The sequence below is a fragment of the Struthio camelus genome, chromosome 3 (assembly GCF_040807025.1).
Source record: "Struthio camelus isolate bStrCam1 chromosome 3, bStrCam1.hap1, whole genome shotgun sequence".
NCBI classification, from domain to species: domain Eukaryota; kingdom Metazoa; phylum Chordata; class Aves; order Struthioniformes; family Struthionidae; genus Struthio; species Struthio camelus.
The window spans coordinates 40,562,624-40,580,900 of record NC_090944.1 but is presented as its reverse complement, the minus strand read 5'-3'; the positions used below and the strand labels follow the sequence as shown (position 1 = coordinate 40,580,900).

The 18,277-nt window shown below is 38.8% G+C and overlaps 1 protein-coding gene across 4 annotated transcripts in view; it reads left to right on the top strand.

The window, feature by feature from the left end:
* LMBRD1 (LMBR1 domain containing 1) overlaps positions 1-18,277 on the top strand; it is a 78,553-nt gene that overhangs the window by 39,632 nt on the left and 20,644 nt on the right. For 2 of the 4 annotated variants that reach the window (XM_068937483.1, XM_068937484.1), the window contains exons 8-13: positions 5,544-5,669; positions 8,252-8,404; positions 12,643-12,707; positions 13,470-13,572; positions 14,722-14,826; positions 16,051-16,200. In XM_068937483.1, the coding sequence (XP_068793584.1) occupies positions 5,544-5,669; positions 8,252-8,404; positions 12,643-12,707; positions 13,470-13,572; positions 14,722-14,826; positions 16,051-16,200 (702 nt within the window). The remainder of the gene's footprint in view (positions 1-5,543; positions 5,670-8,251; positions 8,405-12,642; positions 12,708-13,469; positions 13,573-14,721; positions 14,827-16,050; positions 16,201-18,277) is intronic. The other 2 variants (XM_068937486.1, XM_068937485.1) reach the window with 1 other exon arrangement.

The window sequence follows — 18,277 nt, the reverse complement described above, 5'->3', positions numbered from 1 at the left end:
CTCTCCTGTAGCAGACGCTTATTTGTAGTGTCAGATCATTTTTCAAAGCTGCAGTTATGGCACACAGAAAAGGAAAAGGTATAAAATCGAGAAAAAAGCTGCAGTCCTAGCTGCTTTACAGGCAACACTACTGAGCCTATGTTGGTGCATGTATTGTGAAGTGCGCTAGACTTAAGCCAGTACAACTGGATACTCATCTGCTCTAACAGAATTGACAGTGGAAAGGGTGCATTGCATCTGTGTGAAATATTGCTCAGTATAGTCATTTGAACTGTATCAATTGCTCTAGCTGAAGCTATTAGAGAAAAGGTATTGTAATGACTTCCCTACAATGTAAATTAGATGAAAAGCTTTTTATGCAATGACTACAGAAAACTACTGTATCAAAATATTCTTGAAATCAATTTTTCTGAAATCATCATGTTTAAACAAGTCCAAGTTCATTTGCTTATCTTTAAGTTATTGCATAAACTACTTCTAAGGTTAGGTGTTTTTTAACTTGAATTGATCCATTTTTAAGGTTTTACTTGTGGAGTTCTTGCATTTGGTCATACTTTCAGCTGAAGTCTTGAAACTTATAAGAAAATGAAGATTTTTTGCATTTGTATTTTGAGCTTTTTTCTTGATTATGCTTTTATATAGTGATTTAAAAATTCTGATATTTTCAGAAAGTTTCTGAAATTTTCCATTCTGTGGCTGTTCTATCTGATTTCGCTAGAGGGCAGTGCTATGCAACAAATGCATGGAAGGTCTCTGACAAGCACTTTGAAAGATGTGTTTTAAAAAACACCTTTGCAATGGCAGTTAAAAGCCACATCTGTTTGCATGGACCTGTAAAATAAGTGCAACAGGGAATCTTTCTGCTACACAAGAAGCACTTTTTGAAGTCGCGAGTTTAATTCCTATTATCTGTTAAAGCTAATAAAACTACCCCATTATAGTGCTGATTGTGTGCTGAGATCAGAAACAGATTTTAAAGTCTGCTTTGCTTACCCTGCAACAAGGAGTCTTCTGTTTGTGCTACTCTGATTGATATTCTGAATCTAGGTCCAATTAATATTGCCTAATGAATGAAAGTAACTTCAATTAAACTATAATACCTTTTAAAAAAATCTATAGTTAAATGAGTCAGTTTTGAACACCTACTGCAAGAAGCCTGAACCCATCAAGTATTTGCTGTATTTCACTATTTTAATTTTGTGTGTGTGCATGGTTATGAACTGCTTATTATATACTCCCACCTTAATAATGCACCCTTTTCTCATGGAACACTAGGCTAGCTTGTGCTGTTCAAGTGGTAGACTAGTGGTTATGATTCTCAGTACAAACTTCCTAATTTTTTAATAATTAAGTGTTTATCTCTGAAGTACTTGCTGCAGCTTCTGTAAGGCATAACTCTACAGGTTGTTCTTATCTCAGCCTCACTTATTTTTATAATCTCGTGCCTATGACTGTAACATACGAGTAGCTAAAAGGTTATTGCTTTATCTATCCATGGGGTATATGAATTCAGCAACTCTAAGGTGTTGGGGATGCTGAGTCTGCAAGAGATGCTTTGGATGTTCCTTCTAAGTCTTAAGTTCTAGCTATAGAATATAAGAGTAGATGGATCTGCTGCTGATATATCAGAGGATGGAAAGGAACATGACTAAAGATTACACAAACCAGAAGTAACTGCTGCTAATAACTGCAGTAACTATTATGTAACTGCTAAAGAGGTATTTGGCACTATCTGCCTAGTGTATAGACTCTACCTGGTCTATGGTATAGTACTGAGGAAGTAGCTGGAGTATACCTCTCACTGTTTATGAATGCCTATTGATACTGAATAAACAGTACTGAACTCATCTTTGCTGTTTTCATTTGACTTGTAGACTCCTGGCTTACTGATGTCAGACTTCTGTTTAAATTTGTATTTGACCAGCTAGTACTTCTATGAATAGCAAATGACAGTGTTAGGAGTTTTAAGCTGTTTTCTTTCGTAGAGTAGGCTGAGTTTGATTATCTTCTGTTGCTTACTCTGTTTTTTTTTTCCTGTCTCTTTAGAGTAAAAGCCTGCTGACTTAAAGAAATACCTGAAGTGTAAATATGAAATAGCTGCATCTCTCCAGAGAGATTGTGTATAACCTGTGGGCAGATGGGCAAATCAAATGAGACAGCTGTTCTAGAATGATGCCCCTTACTTGCACTTACAAGCTCTTAGTTTGGCTTTTCAGCTCTTAAACCAAGAGGCAGACCTCCTCTGTGGATCATTTACAAGGGTACAAGAGAAGAATTTAAGTTATTTAAACTACAGATTTGATAGTGTTCCCCCCTACCCATACTGTGAATTGCACCTGCCTAAAATACTTAGCACTTATGCAAACCAAGAGAATTAAAACTTTGTTCAGGAACAGGATAGAGTTGAACTTCTGCATCAGCCTGAAGGGAATTGCTGTTTCAGCCCTTAGGCTGAACTAACAGCTTCTCTGGAAGCCTGTGACATGCTTTACATGGGATGACTTGTCTTTGTCCCCTATTCTTTGCATTAATATCTTGAGGGGCCAGTGTGGCTTACTTTGCTACTGATGGTTGGAGGCTTATTTGCATATTTATATCACTTAGTATTAGTATCCCTTGTAGTCAGGGAAAGGACTTGCTCAGGCTGCCTTTATCACTAGTGTGCTTGACCTTCAAGCGTGTAATCCACTGTGAAAAGAAAAACAACATATTACCTTAAGACTCCCAGTGTGCTTTGCAGAACTTGAGATTTAATATTTAGAACTCTGGATTTTATTAACTATTCCTGAGTAAAGTTTATCTATTAGCTGATTGCTGTTTGAATAACAGGTAAAGGCTGTTGCTACTTCTGAAATGTAACTGCTAAGTTCAGGCATGTAAAATTGTATAGGTTTATTGTCAGTCATCTCTCATTACTGTATTGGTTCTATATACTAAATGTACTTGACTTGGAAATGCTTTGGGCTCCACTGAGGAGGTTTTGCTTAGATTGTAGACTTCGCTCTAGCAGTAAGGGTGCATGGTGTATGAATATATTCACCTAATTCCTGGGGTTATGCTACTGGCAGCTGGTCCTGAGTGGAGTTTCTCAGGCTCAATATCAGACCAATACTAATGGCTCTTCATAAATGTCCTAGGTGATAGGATTGAGTGTGATATCATCCCAACCTTGATGAGGGTAAACTGGAAGAAGTAGATATGTCAGAACAAATAGCTTCCATACAGAGATATCTATGGGTGGGAAGACTGAGCAAGAATTGCATTAGGCATAAATGTTCAGGCTTCCTCCTGGCATCGAATTACCCCAAGTAGCAGTTCATACCAGGGTCTGGCATGGGTAACAGCTGAAAAGGACTGGGATGCCCAGTGAGCAGCAAGCTGAACACAAGCTAACAGCATGCCCTGGCAGTTGAAGGGCAAACGGTGTCCTGGGCTGCATCATCAAGAGTTACAGCCAGCACATCATGTGAGGTGACTGTTTCACTCTACTTGGCACTTGGGATACTGTGTCCGGTTTTGGTCACGCAGTTTAAGGGAAAGAAAATGAGAAACTGGAGAGGGTCCAGCAGAGGGTTATGAGAGTGATTGAAGGTTTGGAAAACCACCTATGAAGAAAGGTTGAAGGAAGGAATTAGGACTCTTGGAGTGCAAAGCACCTTGATCCCCTTCAAAAAGGAGAGATCTAATCCCTCTTGTGGGAGAAATGAGCCATTCATATGAACAGATTTGAAGCCTAGCCTAAGTTGAATTCTTTTCCTTACCTGAAGTACTTAATCTTGTAGGTAGAGATTTGTGTGGTTACATGACTGAGTTGCAGCCAAATAACTCTTCTAGAATGTCTCAAAGCATGAAATTCCTTTTTGCCTTTACTAGCCTCTGACAGAGTCTTTTTCTTGATTATCTTCTACAGTGTGAAGCCCTAACATAAGGACGAACTGAAATTACTGCTTTTTGTAGCTGAAGAAAATGGCATTTAACTTTTTTGCTGCTTTAACATAGGCATCACTGTTTCCTTGAGTTCAGAGTCTGTTCAGAGAAACATGCTATGTGCTTGTTAAAAATCAACTCTGATGCTGTTACAATACCTTACTAGTAGTTGTCACGCTGAACATAAACCTAATTCTACAGCAAGTGAACAGTACCAACTCTGACAACTAAACTTCTATGTTCCGTGTCCAATACTTGGAATATCAGTTGAAATCATGGGATATTGTCACTTGCAGAGCAAGTTTGTGGGCCTGTGAAATGACTGTAAAATAGTAATTTTTTCATGAGCTACAATACCAGTAGATAAGGTCTTTAATCATTAGAGGGGCTTGGTAACAAGATATGGCAGACTGAGAAGTATACCAAAAACTGGACAGCCTTTTTACTCAGAGTACAATGCCTGAAACACTAGTATGTCACAGTAGGTTTTCAAGGAGGTCGGATAAGTTTTGTTTACAGGTCGTTTGGTCTGACCAACATGCATGGAGACACTTAGAATGTACTAACATTTGTCTTGAATGTTGTCCTCAGTAAATTATAAGCCTGTGCACAAGTGAGTATCTAAACTAGTCAATTCTGAAATTAAGTGATGTTCAGATATAAAGAAGTCTAACACATGCAGTTCAGTAATGTAGATTGTGGGGAGATTGGCAGGACTTTTCTTGAGTAGGCAAACAACCTTGTACTCCCAATAAAACACAAAAAAACCTGTGGCTAATGCCTCTAAACTGCTTGGAGGAACTTCTGACCTTGGCTTTGAACTGTAAGCCTCATGAAGATGAGGGTGGGCGGGGGAAGAAATATTGGCTTTTTGTTTACTTCACCTGGTATACTGCTGTGTTCCTATCAGTGGAAAGGATCTTAAGCTCTACATTGGGAAGATCTGTGCACAGTGTTATACGGAAAAGAAAAGAATCTTTGAACAGTATAGGACTTATAAATAGGAGCGAGTCTCAAAGATACCTATTTGTCAATAAACTAAATAGTCTTTTGAATTTAACGTATTTTAGATATCACCTAGTTTTTGTGCTTTTTCCTTCTCCAGGAATTTTTTAGTAAGCTAGGTTTCTGCATTGTCTAGGTAATTTCATTTTAGCCTACAGCATTGTTTTCTTCGACTACCAAGAAATTGTGTGTATATTTAGCTTCTAAAACTACTTGTCTGTTTAAATTCAGTACATCTAATTCCTGTATTATGCAGCCTTTTTATTACTCTAAGGTAGGCAAATTAAGGTTTTGGGAAGGCAAGTGACTTGAGGAAAAATGGGCAAGCTTGGAAAAACTTCAATTGGGTATGCTTGCAGGAAGTCTTAATGCATACTGTAGTCTTTCTTCCTGAGAAGATGAAGCACTATAGGAACAATATGGGACACTGGAAATCAGCGTGGCATGTTTTAGTTTTGTTTTGCTCATAAAAAGATGGATAGAATTGTTTTTGTCCTAATCTCTGAAAGAGGAAAAATGATTGAGATACCTTATAGCTGCAACATAGTAGACTTATCAAATGAAAATATATGGCAGAAAACTTGAGTATGTATCTTGCCTTTTTATTTTAGGCTTATGGTATGTCAGCTTTGCCTCTAAACTTGATTAAGGGAACTACTAGTGCTGCATATGAACGTTTGGAGAACACTGAAGATATTGAAGAAGTGGAACAACACATATTAAGGATTAAATCAAAGGTTTGATCATTGCTGCTTGCTTTCTGAATGGATTCTTTGTTCTTGCTTGGCTTACTAGTTTGGCCTTATCACGCTGAGTTTTTGTTCCACATAAATGGAAAGAAGGGCAAGTTAAAAGTGATTAGATTACATTTTGATTTTAGTTATTTGGGAACAAGTGCAATAACTTGTGTAGTACAGGTCAGGGTTTCCTTATCAGTCCTCCAGCCATAGTTGTTTGTACTATATCTAGTTAATGACAGTGCTGTTCTCCAGTTGATAGGTTAAACTCATTAAACTCAAGTCCCACTTGAATGTGTGGAAGAGATGTTTTCTGGAGATTAGAAGTTATCAACTTCACTTAAGGTGTATCTTCTACCAGTTATGGCACCCAGTTTGCTGATACTTATTTATTATATTGGTGTTGGGCATTTGCCACATGGAACTGCTGTGAGTTGGTTTAAATCTTCAAACTATTGCTCCTCTTTGAATATCAGCCCCAAATAGCCTTGCTCCCTAGCTGATGTACCTTATGGTTAAGAGTTATTTTTGTGTGAAATGCATAGATAATCTCACTTCTGCATCCTAAACATCCTTAGGATGTTAACACAATGTGATTTGATATAAATCCATGGGCGTTTCATGGCTCACTGAAATTGTATGTGTAAAATAAGCAGGACAGTGCTAACAACCTGAGACTCAAGCTGAAGAGGGATGGGATTTTTCTTCTGTAGGTACAAGATGCAAGGGAAGAGGGAGGACTACCCCACACCCCTTTCCAACCAAACTAGTGTTTTAAAAGCCCTGAGGGGGAACTATCAAGTATATTGCTTTCTTTCATCCTAGCAGTCTGGGTGTGCAGTTCTGTGCCCAGTAGTGCTGAACCAGTTCCCGCTGTTGATCTGATTCTCTTAATACCACTTTCACGTAGTAGTGATACTTTTCAGTGTTCTAGAAATCCCGTTGGGTTGTGAAACCTAAAGTACATTGCTTAGTTTTAAACCTAAGCTTTGGTTTTGTGCGGAGTATAACTGCAACAGACATCTTTGCTGAAACCAGCAATATGGGAGAAAAGAGAATTGCCTGAAAAATAGTAATACTTGTTGCAGAAGATTTTCTGTTTTCTTTTGCATCATAACCTTGGAAACAGCTTATCCTGTTATCAAGTCTAGGTATATGCTGTGACAAAGCAGGGTTCAAAAGTACAAAGACTTTCTACAAAGTTATATATTGCAATGTGACTATTGATACAAACCAATTTTCCTTAGTTCATGGATCATGATCAGGACATTGCCTCCGTGTTCAGTTAAAATTGTAACGGTTCTTCACAATTTTATTTGCATAAAAACAAAGAAGGTGAAAGTGTTCTTGAAGTTACCTTGACAATGAAAGCCTGCAGAGTTACAAATGTATGCCATTTAGTCTAATGTAAAGGTTCAGAACATAGTCTGGTTTTCTGTTGCTAGTATACCTAATAGCCTTGCTTCATTAGTCTTAAAACATAGTTGGAAGTGAGTGGAAGCCTGGGCTATGGATATTTTTAAGAGTCTCAAGTCATTTTGAAGTGCTAAACAGGATATGGGGAAGATATATGTTCTTAGTCTTAATATTACATAGCAATCTCAAGTTGTTACATGTATCTAGAATGTGATCTTGGTAGTCTTGGAACTTTTTGTTGAGAAATTTCATCTAAAGCAATGTACTTGTTTTCATAACTTCATCTAGGTATGCAGTGTTTCACTATTTACAAGAAGGTTTATTTTAAAATGAGAATACAGTGAATAGAGAACTAATTTAGCACCTCCACCACTGTTTGCTTTGAAAATGAAATTTTAAAGAAATTTCCTTATCTAAGGATCAGTTACACAGTAGCATCAGTATGTTAAAAAAGCTTAGTTCCGTTACCTTACAGCCCTTTCACTAATTCCACTTCTTAGTGTGCAATGGAGATACAGAGGTATGAAACTGATTTACAATGGACTACAACAGAGCCTCCTGAGTATTCTGAGGCTCAGAAGTGAAGTATATTCTTGAACAGAATCATCAGTCTTGGGATTCTTATCTGGTACGCTTGGCTAATTATTGGTACAATGTTGCCTCTTGTTTAGCTTGTTTAAACTGGCTTTCAGAGTAGTAAGATGTCTTGTTCTTGCAAATATGAGAAACCTTGCTGAGTGTCTGAAGGAGTAGTAGAGTGCTGGAAGGAAAACACAGGTACCAAGCTAAACATACTGGCTTGATCATGGAATTCTGATTTGAAGGGACTTCTGGAAGTCATCAGGTCCAACCCCCTATATAAAGCAAAGCCTTCTTTCAAGTTAGATCAGCATGTTTGGCTTGCAGCAGCCCTTCAAATATCTCCAACTGTGGAGACTCCTCAGACTGCTCCAACTTTTGACCACCCTCATTGGGAAGTTTCTTACCACCTAATAGGAATTTCTGATGTTGCAACTTTTGCATCTCATCCTTTTGCTGTGCATATAAAGTGTGAATTATTATACAATGAGCTTAAAGCTGTTGTAACTTGCTAAACCAAATGTTGAATCTACTCTTGTTTCCATTCAGTTGTTTCTTACTCTTATGCATGATATTTTGATCATCAGTGCAGAGATGGTCGGCCCCTATCATCAAGAGACAGACGGGCTGTACAGCAACTTGAAGAGAGATTAAGGACGCTTCGAAGAAGAGAGAGACATCTGGAATTTATTGAGAAAAGTTGGTGGGCAAAGTTCTGTGAAGCTATCCGACCTCTAAAGGTAAGAAGTTTTGACTTTTTTGAGACTTAAATTGCATATAACTTCCAGGTTTCTTCCTCCCTTAAATCAAAGCCAAGTCTATCGTATTAACATGCTGAATCTTAACTGTTTTATTCTTTTCTTACACCAGTGACAGCCCTACAGCAAGCTCAGGTATTTAAGTTCTTGGATAAGCTTTTACTTTTTCTAAGATTTGACTGTAAGATTGAAAAGGGTAACACTTGCTGTCATTAGGTTGTACAGTGAAGTGTTTTTTTCCTGAACTTTGAAAATTGGATTGTCCTGTTTTAGGAGAGCATTACTTCAAATCATAACTTGCATTTTTTAAAGCTTGCCAGGGAGGGACTATAAGCAGTATCTTAATGTTATTGCTAGTGTTAATGCTGAGTACTGCTAGGAACAGGCTAAAAGTCAAGTTGAACAAAAACCTTCGGTGTGGAATTCATGGTAGAGTTATTGTTCTGTGACACCTCAGAAATCTAAACTTTAGTCCTTTCATTTAAAGGACAAATATCCATAACTCTTCACTTCAGTTTGGGTGCTTCTCTTGATTCAAAGTAACTTGTATACTTTAACTCTTCACACTAACCTTGAAAATTTGAGAAATGCATTGGCCATATCTAGTGTCTGTCAGACTTATTTTGTTCTCATAGGACAGTGTACAACAAGACTAGCTACTTATAGGTTACCACTTATGAGGACACTATTCCAGCATCTCTTGCAGTCTGAATGTTGTTTATTCTCTGGTTAACGGTGACAGCTGTTATTGGAAATGGCTTTGACCTAAGAATCCCAGACTTAAGAGGAGGAACTTCTAGTCGATCTTTCTTCCTGGCACATGCTCAATTAGAATAGTGTTGTGCTGTGAAGCGTGTTAAACTTGTCTTTACTCAGAATTTGCTTAAAGCCATCCTTTGAAGGTGATAGCATCCACCATTTAAGAATTAGCACCTTAACTCTTGCAGGACTGTTTTACTTTAGTGTGTTTCATGTGTTTCTGTGCACAGATACAACTTGTCAATGGTTCAAATGGTGGCCTTTATAAGGAGAAGTAAATCTATTTTGTCGTCATATACAGTGCTCCTGATCATTGTAAAAGTGCAGAAAATCTCTTGGAGCTTTGCTAAATGCTTTTATAGCACTTTCAATTTCAATCTTTAATGTAATATTTAGTCTTAAATGAGTTCATTTAAGAACATGATCCTTTCTCAAATTACTGGTAGATATGGAAAGCACTATTTGTTTTCTGTTTGGTATGGTCAGGTTTATAGGAGTTGTAAGTTCTTGCTGGGACTGGCAGGACAATAGCAGCATGTTCAGGAATAAAACTTAGTCTTGGATTTTTTTTTAGTGTTAAACTAGCATCTAAATTCAGACTCCTGTAATTTCTTTGTATAGTGTTTTGTCTAGTTAGTCTTTTACATTCTTATATTTTAAATATTTTAGTTAAATCTATTAGGATGTGACTTGTTTTTGCACGAGGTCAGAACTTAATCTTACTTTTCAGAGAAATTTCTTTAAACCAAAATATTATGAGAATGTTTCTGCTTTTCTCAAAGCTATATCAAACTTGAACATGAAACTGTTTTTTCAGTTTAGTCAAAAACAAGATAATGGAAGATGCCCAGGAGATGAGTTACACAGCATGGGGTTGTCAAGACTTTCTACAAAGACAAAGTTTTGTCTTTCTACAAAGAGTAGCCTTTTCTGTATACAAGCATCTAGTGTGTCTCCTTTTAGTATGGCTTCTCACTCTCATCTGAACATTCAGCAGCAAGAGAAATAGTATTTACTGTAGCATAGGTACAGAAGCTGTTTAGGGGAAAACTCCAGAGTAGGTACTCCAGAGTTCACTTTTCTCAACAGTAGGAAGCTTTGAGTATTGCATCAGGTTTTCATGGGCTGCTTCAAGACAGTTGTGAGCCAGCTGAAGAGATGCCTAATGTGAGTAATGGTGATTGATTTTTTTGAAGATGGGACCTGTGAGAATAGAAGAAACCAACTTGAGTGGCTTAGCTTAAGCAGGGACTCAAAAGCATCAACATCAGTCCAAGTACATGAAAGGTGTTGCAAAGAGGAGAATATAGTGTTCTCTTGATAGTGACGCCTCAACTCTAGTGAAGGGGAGATTAGATAGAGGAGAATCAATAACAATCTTGAGGATCATGAGGCTTTGGTATTGAGTCTTTAGTCCCTTCAGCTGTTGCTGAAGGCCTTCAGAGAAGTATAGGTATGATTAATGCTGCCTTAAGCGTTGGGGGCTAGGTTACTCCTCAACTTTTCTGTCCGTTTTCCTAGTACTGATTTTTCAAACTTCTGGGGAGAGCCAAAAGAGGGAAGCTTTGCCAATTGTGCAAGGCTTTAACAGTAGCTGTGCTGACAGTGTTAGTACAGATTGTAGGTGCTGACTGTCTGCCAGTTTAGCTGAGTCAGAGGTGTGGTTGACAGAGGTTTTCTTCCCGCCACCACAGCTGCATCTTTATTAGGGATGTTGGCAGCATAAGAGGTGTGAATATTTCATGTCTGAAGTTTTGCGTAGTGATAACTGTAGAGCTTGTTAGAGAAAGCAAAGCACTTGGGAAAGATGGGTTAAATATTGACTGAGTTAGAAGCTGAAAAGTATAGAATACCATGCAAGAATATAACTCTCGTATGTGTGGAATCCGGCTTTGATTCTTGGTCAGTGTAAAACTGTTGAAGTGTTGCTTCTGTGCCATCAATTTTTTTTACTCTGCTAGTGGATGTTGCCTGCTCCTTTGAGTTCTCATGTTGCTTTGGTGTTGATTCAAAGGCATGGAATAGCTATCCTAAACTTATTCAGGTTTTTATAGTTGCTCCACAAACCCCACTATGGGAAATAATTGGGCAGGCAAGTATTCCTTTTTTGGAGAGGCAAATATTAATACTACCTAGCTCATTTTAGAAATACCACCTAAATTTGTGCATCATCTGGTCATTCCTGCTCAAAATGAATTAAATACTAAGTATCATGATTTTAGTAATTCTTAGAAACTATCTGTAGCTGAAACAAGTTAGCTTGACTAACTTGAACAGGGGTGGGAGACAGCTTTCTGAATACCTCAGAAGCAAGAATGATGGGAAGAAGTTTAGAAAGGTGAAGGGAGATAGTAGGGAAAATGACGTAAGCTGGGCATAACTTCAGAAAAGCTTAATCAGCTTGCAACTTATGTGCAGTAGCAATGGAAAAATATACAGTAACCCAGCTGATGCTTTTTCTCTTTGGTCCAGCTTATTCAAGTCAAAAGCAATTTAGCATTCTAGTATGACCTAGAAATGGCACACTTTCCCCTTTTACTGTGAGAATTGCTTATTTTGACACTTATTTTCATTTTTACTTAACCGTACCTTTTTAATCCCTCGTCAAATGTAAGGCAAAGCTTTCTTGGGAAAACTTTTTGTGCTCCGCTTCAGCCTTATCTACCAGTGTAGAGGCTTTCTAATACTAAGATGCCAAAGGAGCTCATTTGAGGCAGCAGCATAAGTTGCAGTAGTAGGTGGCATTATTTCTACTGATTATTTTTTTTGTAATGGTTGTGGTCTTGCATAAAATGGTTCACTGGCAGTTACTGTATGCATACTAGCATCCACAGCAGACTGAATCAGAAGACCTAAGCAAACAGTTATACTGTATCTCTTGATCTGAGAGATGAGAGCAAGGTGGTAGCTCTGCAACCTGTTCTGTAGCACATGTATGAGTACAGGTAGGGTGGGTAGACAGACATTCTGCTCTGTAGATGGGAGATGCAAGGAAGTGGCCTGATGAAGGAGCAGTCTTAAGTGTGTGTTTCTGTTGTGAGGGAGGCAACAGCATAGCTTGAGGTGTGATGGCACTGAGGTCCTGCTCTCAAAAGGTAGAGGTGAGGAAATAGTAGGGTGCTAAGGGACTAGAGAGTAGGAAGCAAGGTTGTCTTGCACTGGAAGTCATACCTCTTAGTACAGATCAAAGGCTACCTTTTTTTGTAATGACCTTACTGAATTTGTGCTATTTGGCTGAAACAAAGCTCTTCCCTTTTCATGTATTCTAGTACTAAAAGCTTTTCAGCATCAGTTGATACAGTCCTGTTCCTCAGACCAAGAAGTTCTGGTTAAAGACTCTTCCTTGCTATGAAATTAACATACTTGTATTTTCATTCCTTCATTGAAACTGTAGATAAGATTTTACTTTTTGTATCAACTTCACAAGGATTTTCAGTTACGTTCTGATATCTTTATTTTAGATTGTGTGGGGAGTATTCTTCATCATCGTGGCGCTGCTTTTCACTGTCTCTCTCTTTTTGTCAAAGTGAGTAAATTTCAGTGTTTTTCTCAACTGCTTAAACTATGTAGTTTCTGTTCCAATTTTGAAATCAGTTTTGAAGCAAACCCACCCTCTATATACATGAATCAGCATACTTCCTATGCTATGGTTCTGTAATTAGTGTTGCATATCTCATTGTAATAGCATATACTGAAACTGAACAAAACTTGCTAAAACGAATTGGATAAAGGACTTGGTTCAGCTTGATTAACTGTGTACTACTGAAAACCATTTTAATTCAGCAGAGCAATTAAGCATATACTGTAAATAAATTTAATCCAGATCACAGGAATATCTTCAGTTTGAGTGAATCTAAATATACATAGGGCACTTCTTTAGGTTGATGGTCAAATTCATGCAATGAATGACATGTATAATCATTACTAATACATATAATACATTATTTCATGGAGTTGAAAGCAATATAGGCAACTAGAAATCTGGTAGGTTTTAATGAAGATTGACATTTAACCTGAGGTCTCAGTTTTGACACTTATTTTTGAGACTGGGCAAATATCCTGTATGGACAGACTAGGGAAGAACTAAAGTACCAAGAACGCATGAAGTCAAATATGTTTTTACAGGACAAGTGCAGTAAGTGTGGTAAAACAGTGTGTATAACTGTAAATGAAAGCTTTCAGTCTCTGGGCTTAGTTTAGGTCAGCTCATTAAAGCAGCACCAATCAAAATGAAGACAAAGCTTTGGGAGGACCATAGTACTTAAACAGTTGTTCTTAATTACTGCAGTTTGGACAAGGCTCTACATTCAGCTGGCTTCGATTCTGGATTTATAATTTTAGGAACTAATCTGACCAATCCATTGAATATGCTTTTACCTGTTCTTCAAACAGTAAGTAAACAGCTGGTGATATATGTATGTCAGGATGCTCCTCTGTTTCCTGGTAAGCTGCCAAAAGACAAACTGCACTCAAAATAATTCAGTAAAAGGAAACTGCATGTTCTATAAAAGACTGCTTCTTTAATCTATTTTAGTTATCTGAGGTTATTGATGTGAAAATCTTGTGTGGATGGGAATCAGTTGCTGGAGGAAGGTAGTACTTGATGCAACAATAACTTTCAGCTAGTAAGAACTTAGTAGTAAGGAAGAGTGACAATGGCTGTGGTGGTTATGCTCAGACTGAAAGGGAACACTTTCTTTTTCCCATACACTACCTAAGTTTGAGGAGTTTGAGTACTCGATAGTTCTCCGCAATGTAATAAATGTTCTTCACTTTTTAGTATTTATTATGTTTTGAAATATATAACATAGCTATTTATATTGTATGTTATACAATATAAATTTAATACACCTTTAAAACAATGTACAAGAACAAGCAGTTCAGAACAAGCCCTACATAAGAACAAGCCATTATTAACTTGCATAGGGCTGGAAGACAACAAAGCCACATATAAACTTGGCAATCATTCGTGAGTGAGCTAACAAAAAACCCAAGCCTCAATGTTAAGCCAGTGTTCCTCTCTTCCCCTGTTGAGTTGTCTCCATGTATGTTAGTTTGGTGCAATGTGTTGCTCATCTCAAGGTTTCTAAACTATTAAACAATTCTATAACCTACTGGGGAAGGAGGTGTTCAACAGTGTGATCCTGGGCTCTTACTAATGTAACATAAAAATCAGCAACTTTATTTCTGGACATACCTGCACACATTCAAAAATAGAATGTCTGTGTAGTCCTAAAGTGATTGTATCATTGTGGACTTCATGTTGAAAACCATTCCCAAAATGGAATTAAGTATTTCTAGACCTGGAAATGTGTAATTTCAAAATTAAGGCAAGGTTTGTTTGGAAAGTATTCAATTGCTTTTCCAGACTAATTTTATCGGTTCAACTTGCAGCCAGCTATACAAAAAAATTCTTAAATGAAAGGTCTTCTACCTCAAATGTTACCAGTAGAAAGTATTTAGCTTCATTTGGGTGAAGATCTTCTAATATGAGCACTTCATTGTCCTTTTTCCACTGATTGTATGCTTCTTGTTTTTAGGTTTTTCCACTTGATTATATTCTTATTACAACTATTGTCATGTACTTTATCTTCACTTCAATGGCAGGCATTCGAAATATGGGTATATGGTTCTTCTGGATAAGGGTAAATATCACTTAGTGAGTATTATAAGCTAAATGCTTGAAATGTTTAAAAAATGACTATTTGATATAGAGCTTTTATTTTACTGCTTCATAAATACTGGGATGTTGCAAGCATTCAGTCTGTATGGTGTGTAACGAGTGTTAGTCTATTGTACAACTTCACAAAACAGCAGCTTTAAAAACAGGGGAAGTTGAAGCCAAACCTAATGTTTTAGCATGGTTAAACAATCAACTGACTCATTTCCCAAGTGTTAAAACATGTGGCACTTGCCTTCTAACTTTTCTAAGCAGCAGTATCTGATTCAAATGTATACTGGAAGCAAGAATGCATTTAATCAAAATTAGTCTGCAATGCACATTCAGTAGTGTTAGTCTTGCTTTTTAGGTGGGAGGCAAACATATCTAGATAAGAGATAGTACAGCAATGGTATGAGATATCTAAATACAATATCCAAATTAATTTGACAGAATATTACTGTATTTGAAGAGACAGCTTTTGTGTTCAACGCTGTCATTCATGTCTGTGATGCTTGATTCAATATTTTCTTGCTTCTGTTCTTGTTTTCCCTTTATTGCTGTCACTGAAATGGTAATGTCACAACATTGTGAACAGTGACCCTGTTCTGACAATAAGTTGTAATTGCTCCTGCCCCTCACTGGACAGTCTCTCTCTAGTGTGGTACTGAGCATTTCAGGATTAGAGGAGTAATATCTACAGGTAACAGCAGGGGGTTATATTCCGTGTGGGATAGGGTGGAAAAGATGCCCCCATATGATGCACAGGTTTCTTAGTCCCTGGGAGTACTATATCAACTACTTCCTCTGTTTCTAAATCTGGTTAGAGGGCTAGGGATAGATGGCAACTTAAACTGACCAAAGGACAGAATATTATACTTGATAGATCAAGGCAAAATTTGTGATACCAATGATAGGCAACACAATTTAAATCTTGCTATTAACCACTGTTCTAGGAAGCTTTCTAATTTACAAATATTTTTGTTTATCGATACAATCTTGATTAAATAGCTGTTCTCTGAAATTTGGGTAAATGTAGCTGAAAACCTACTTTGACTCATAGGAATTGAATTGCCAAAGGAGCACTTTACTGACAGAAGTGGGAGTCTGCAGAATTAAAGCTATTTCTTGGATTAAAGAGGAATTATAACAGTCTTTGGTAGAAACTGGATTTTCATCATGTTAATATTTGTATATTTTCTTGTTTTAGCTTTATAAAATTAGACGGGGAAAAACTCGACCTCAAGCACTCTTATTTCTCTGTATGATACTTCTATTGATAGTTCTTCATACAAGCTACATGATCTACAGTCTTGCCCCTCAGTATGTAATGTATGGAAGCCAAAAATACCTGGTACAGGTGAGTCTTGACATGTTTTTATTTTACAAGTGACTTGACTTTCTGATTTTTAAAAATATATTAACTGTTTACAATAACTTTTAAATCCAGGCCCCAAGTCTTCAGGGTTTTGAAGACTTATTGTTACCATCTTCTCAGCTATTAGTAGGTCTTCTGGTACTGCATAAGGTGGAAACTGGCTGTACTGTAGCCAATGCAGCTTTTCATTCCTAGATCATCTTCACATGGTGTAGAACTTTGGCTATTGCTTCACTCATTTTGATAAGACAGCTGCCAGCCTCCTAGATTTTATATTTGTACACTTATGTTGCTGAATGATTGCAGTGAGGGTTAAATTTCTTGTGGAAGTCTGACCAAAAGCAACATGTTACTGCTCTTAAGCTGATATTTTTTACATGCCTTTTTGTTGGGGACAGCAAAGATGCTTGGTATAGCAAAACAATGCTCGGAACAGAGTTAAGTATCTACTGACTAATACCAGTTCAAGCCTTTTGGAATGCATTTCATTTCAGTAAACTTGTTCCAGTTCTTGCTGTTCTTTAAAATCTTTTACAGAATTAACCAGTGAACACTAGCCTTTGCTGCTTTTGTTTATTATACTTCTAAGTTTCTTCTGTTCTCTCTAGTCTCCTCTGTGTCTGAATGCTTTACACAGACTAACAGAATAGTTGAGGCCAGAAAGGACCTCTGGAGATAATCTAGTCTAGCCCTCCGCTGTACTCTCTCCAGTAGGGCCATGTCTCTCTTGTAGTGGGGAGCCCAGAAGTGGACCCAGTACTCCAGGGGAGGCCTCCCCAGGGCTGAGGAGAGGGGGGAGCATCACCTCCCTCCACCTGCTGGCAACACTCTGCCTCATGCACCCCAGGATCCCATTGGCCTTCTTGGCCACCAGGGCACATGGCTGGCTCATGTTTAACTTGTCCGCCAGGACTCCCAGGTCCTTCTTGGCAGAGCTGCTTTCCAGCAGGTCAACCCCCAGCCTGGACTGGTGCCGGGGGTTCTTCCTGCCCGGGTGCAGGACCCTGCACTTGCCTTGGTCAAACTTCAGGAGGTTCCTCTCTGCCCACCTCTCCAGCCTGTCCAGGTCCCTCGGAATGTCAGCCCAGCCTTCTGGCATATCAGCCATTCCCCTGAGTTTAGTATCATCAGCAAACTTGCTGAGGGGGCACTCTGTGCCTTCCTCCAGGTCACTGATGAATATGTTGAACAAGACTGGACCCAGGACTGACCCCTGGGGGGACACTGCTAGCTACAGGCCTCCAACTTGACTCTGCGCCATTCACCACAACCCTCTGAGCTCGGCCATCCAGCCAGTTCTCAAGCCACCTCACTGTCCACTCATCCCTCCCATGCTTCCTGAGCTGACGTGGGAGGATGTGATGGGAGACAGTGTCGAAAGCCTTGCTCAAGTCCAGGGAGACAACCTCCACTGCTCTGCCCTCATCTACCCAGCCAGTCATTCTATGATAGAAGGCTGTCAGATTGGTCAAGCATGATTTCCCTTTGGTGAATCCGGGCTGGCTACTCCTGATCACCTTCTTGTCCTCCGCATGCTGAGGGATGACCTCCAGGAGGAGCTGTTCCATCCCCTTTCCAGGGATGGAGGTGAGGCTGGCAGGCCTGGAGTTCCCTGGCTCCTCCTTCTTGCCCTTTTGGAAGACTGGCGTGACACTGGCTTTCTCCCAGTCCTCAGGTGCCTCTCCTGTTCTCCAGGACCTTTCCAAGATGGAGAGTGGCCTAGTTATAACATCTGCCCAGCTCCCTCAGCCCTCGTGGGTGCATCCCCTCAGGGCCCATGGGATTTGTGGATGTCAAGTTTGGACAAATGATCTCTAACCTGATCCTCCTCCACCAAGGGAGAGTCGTCCTTTCTCCAGCCTTCCTCTCTTGTCCCCAGGGTCTGGAATTGCTGAGGGCTGGCCTTAGCAGTGAAGACTGAAGCAAAGAAGGCATTCAGCAACTCTGCCTTCTCTGCATCCTTTGTTACAAGGGCACCCACCCCATTCAGCAGTGGACCCACATTTTCCCTAATCTTCAATTATTCAGTAGCAAAAGGAAGAAACCCTTGTCCTTGACA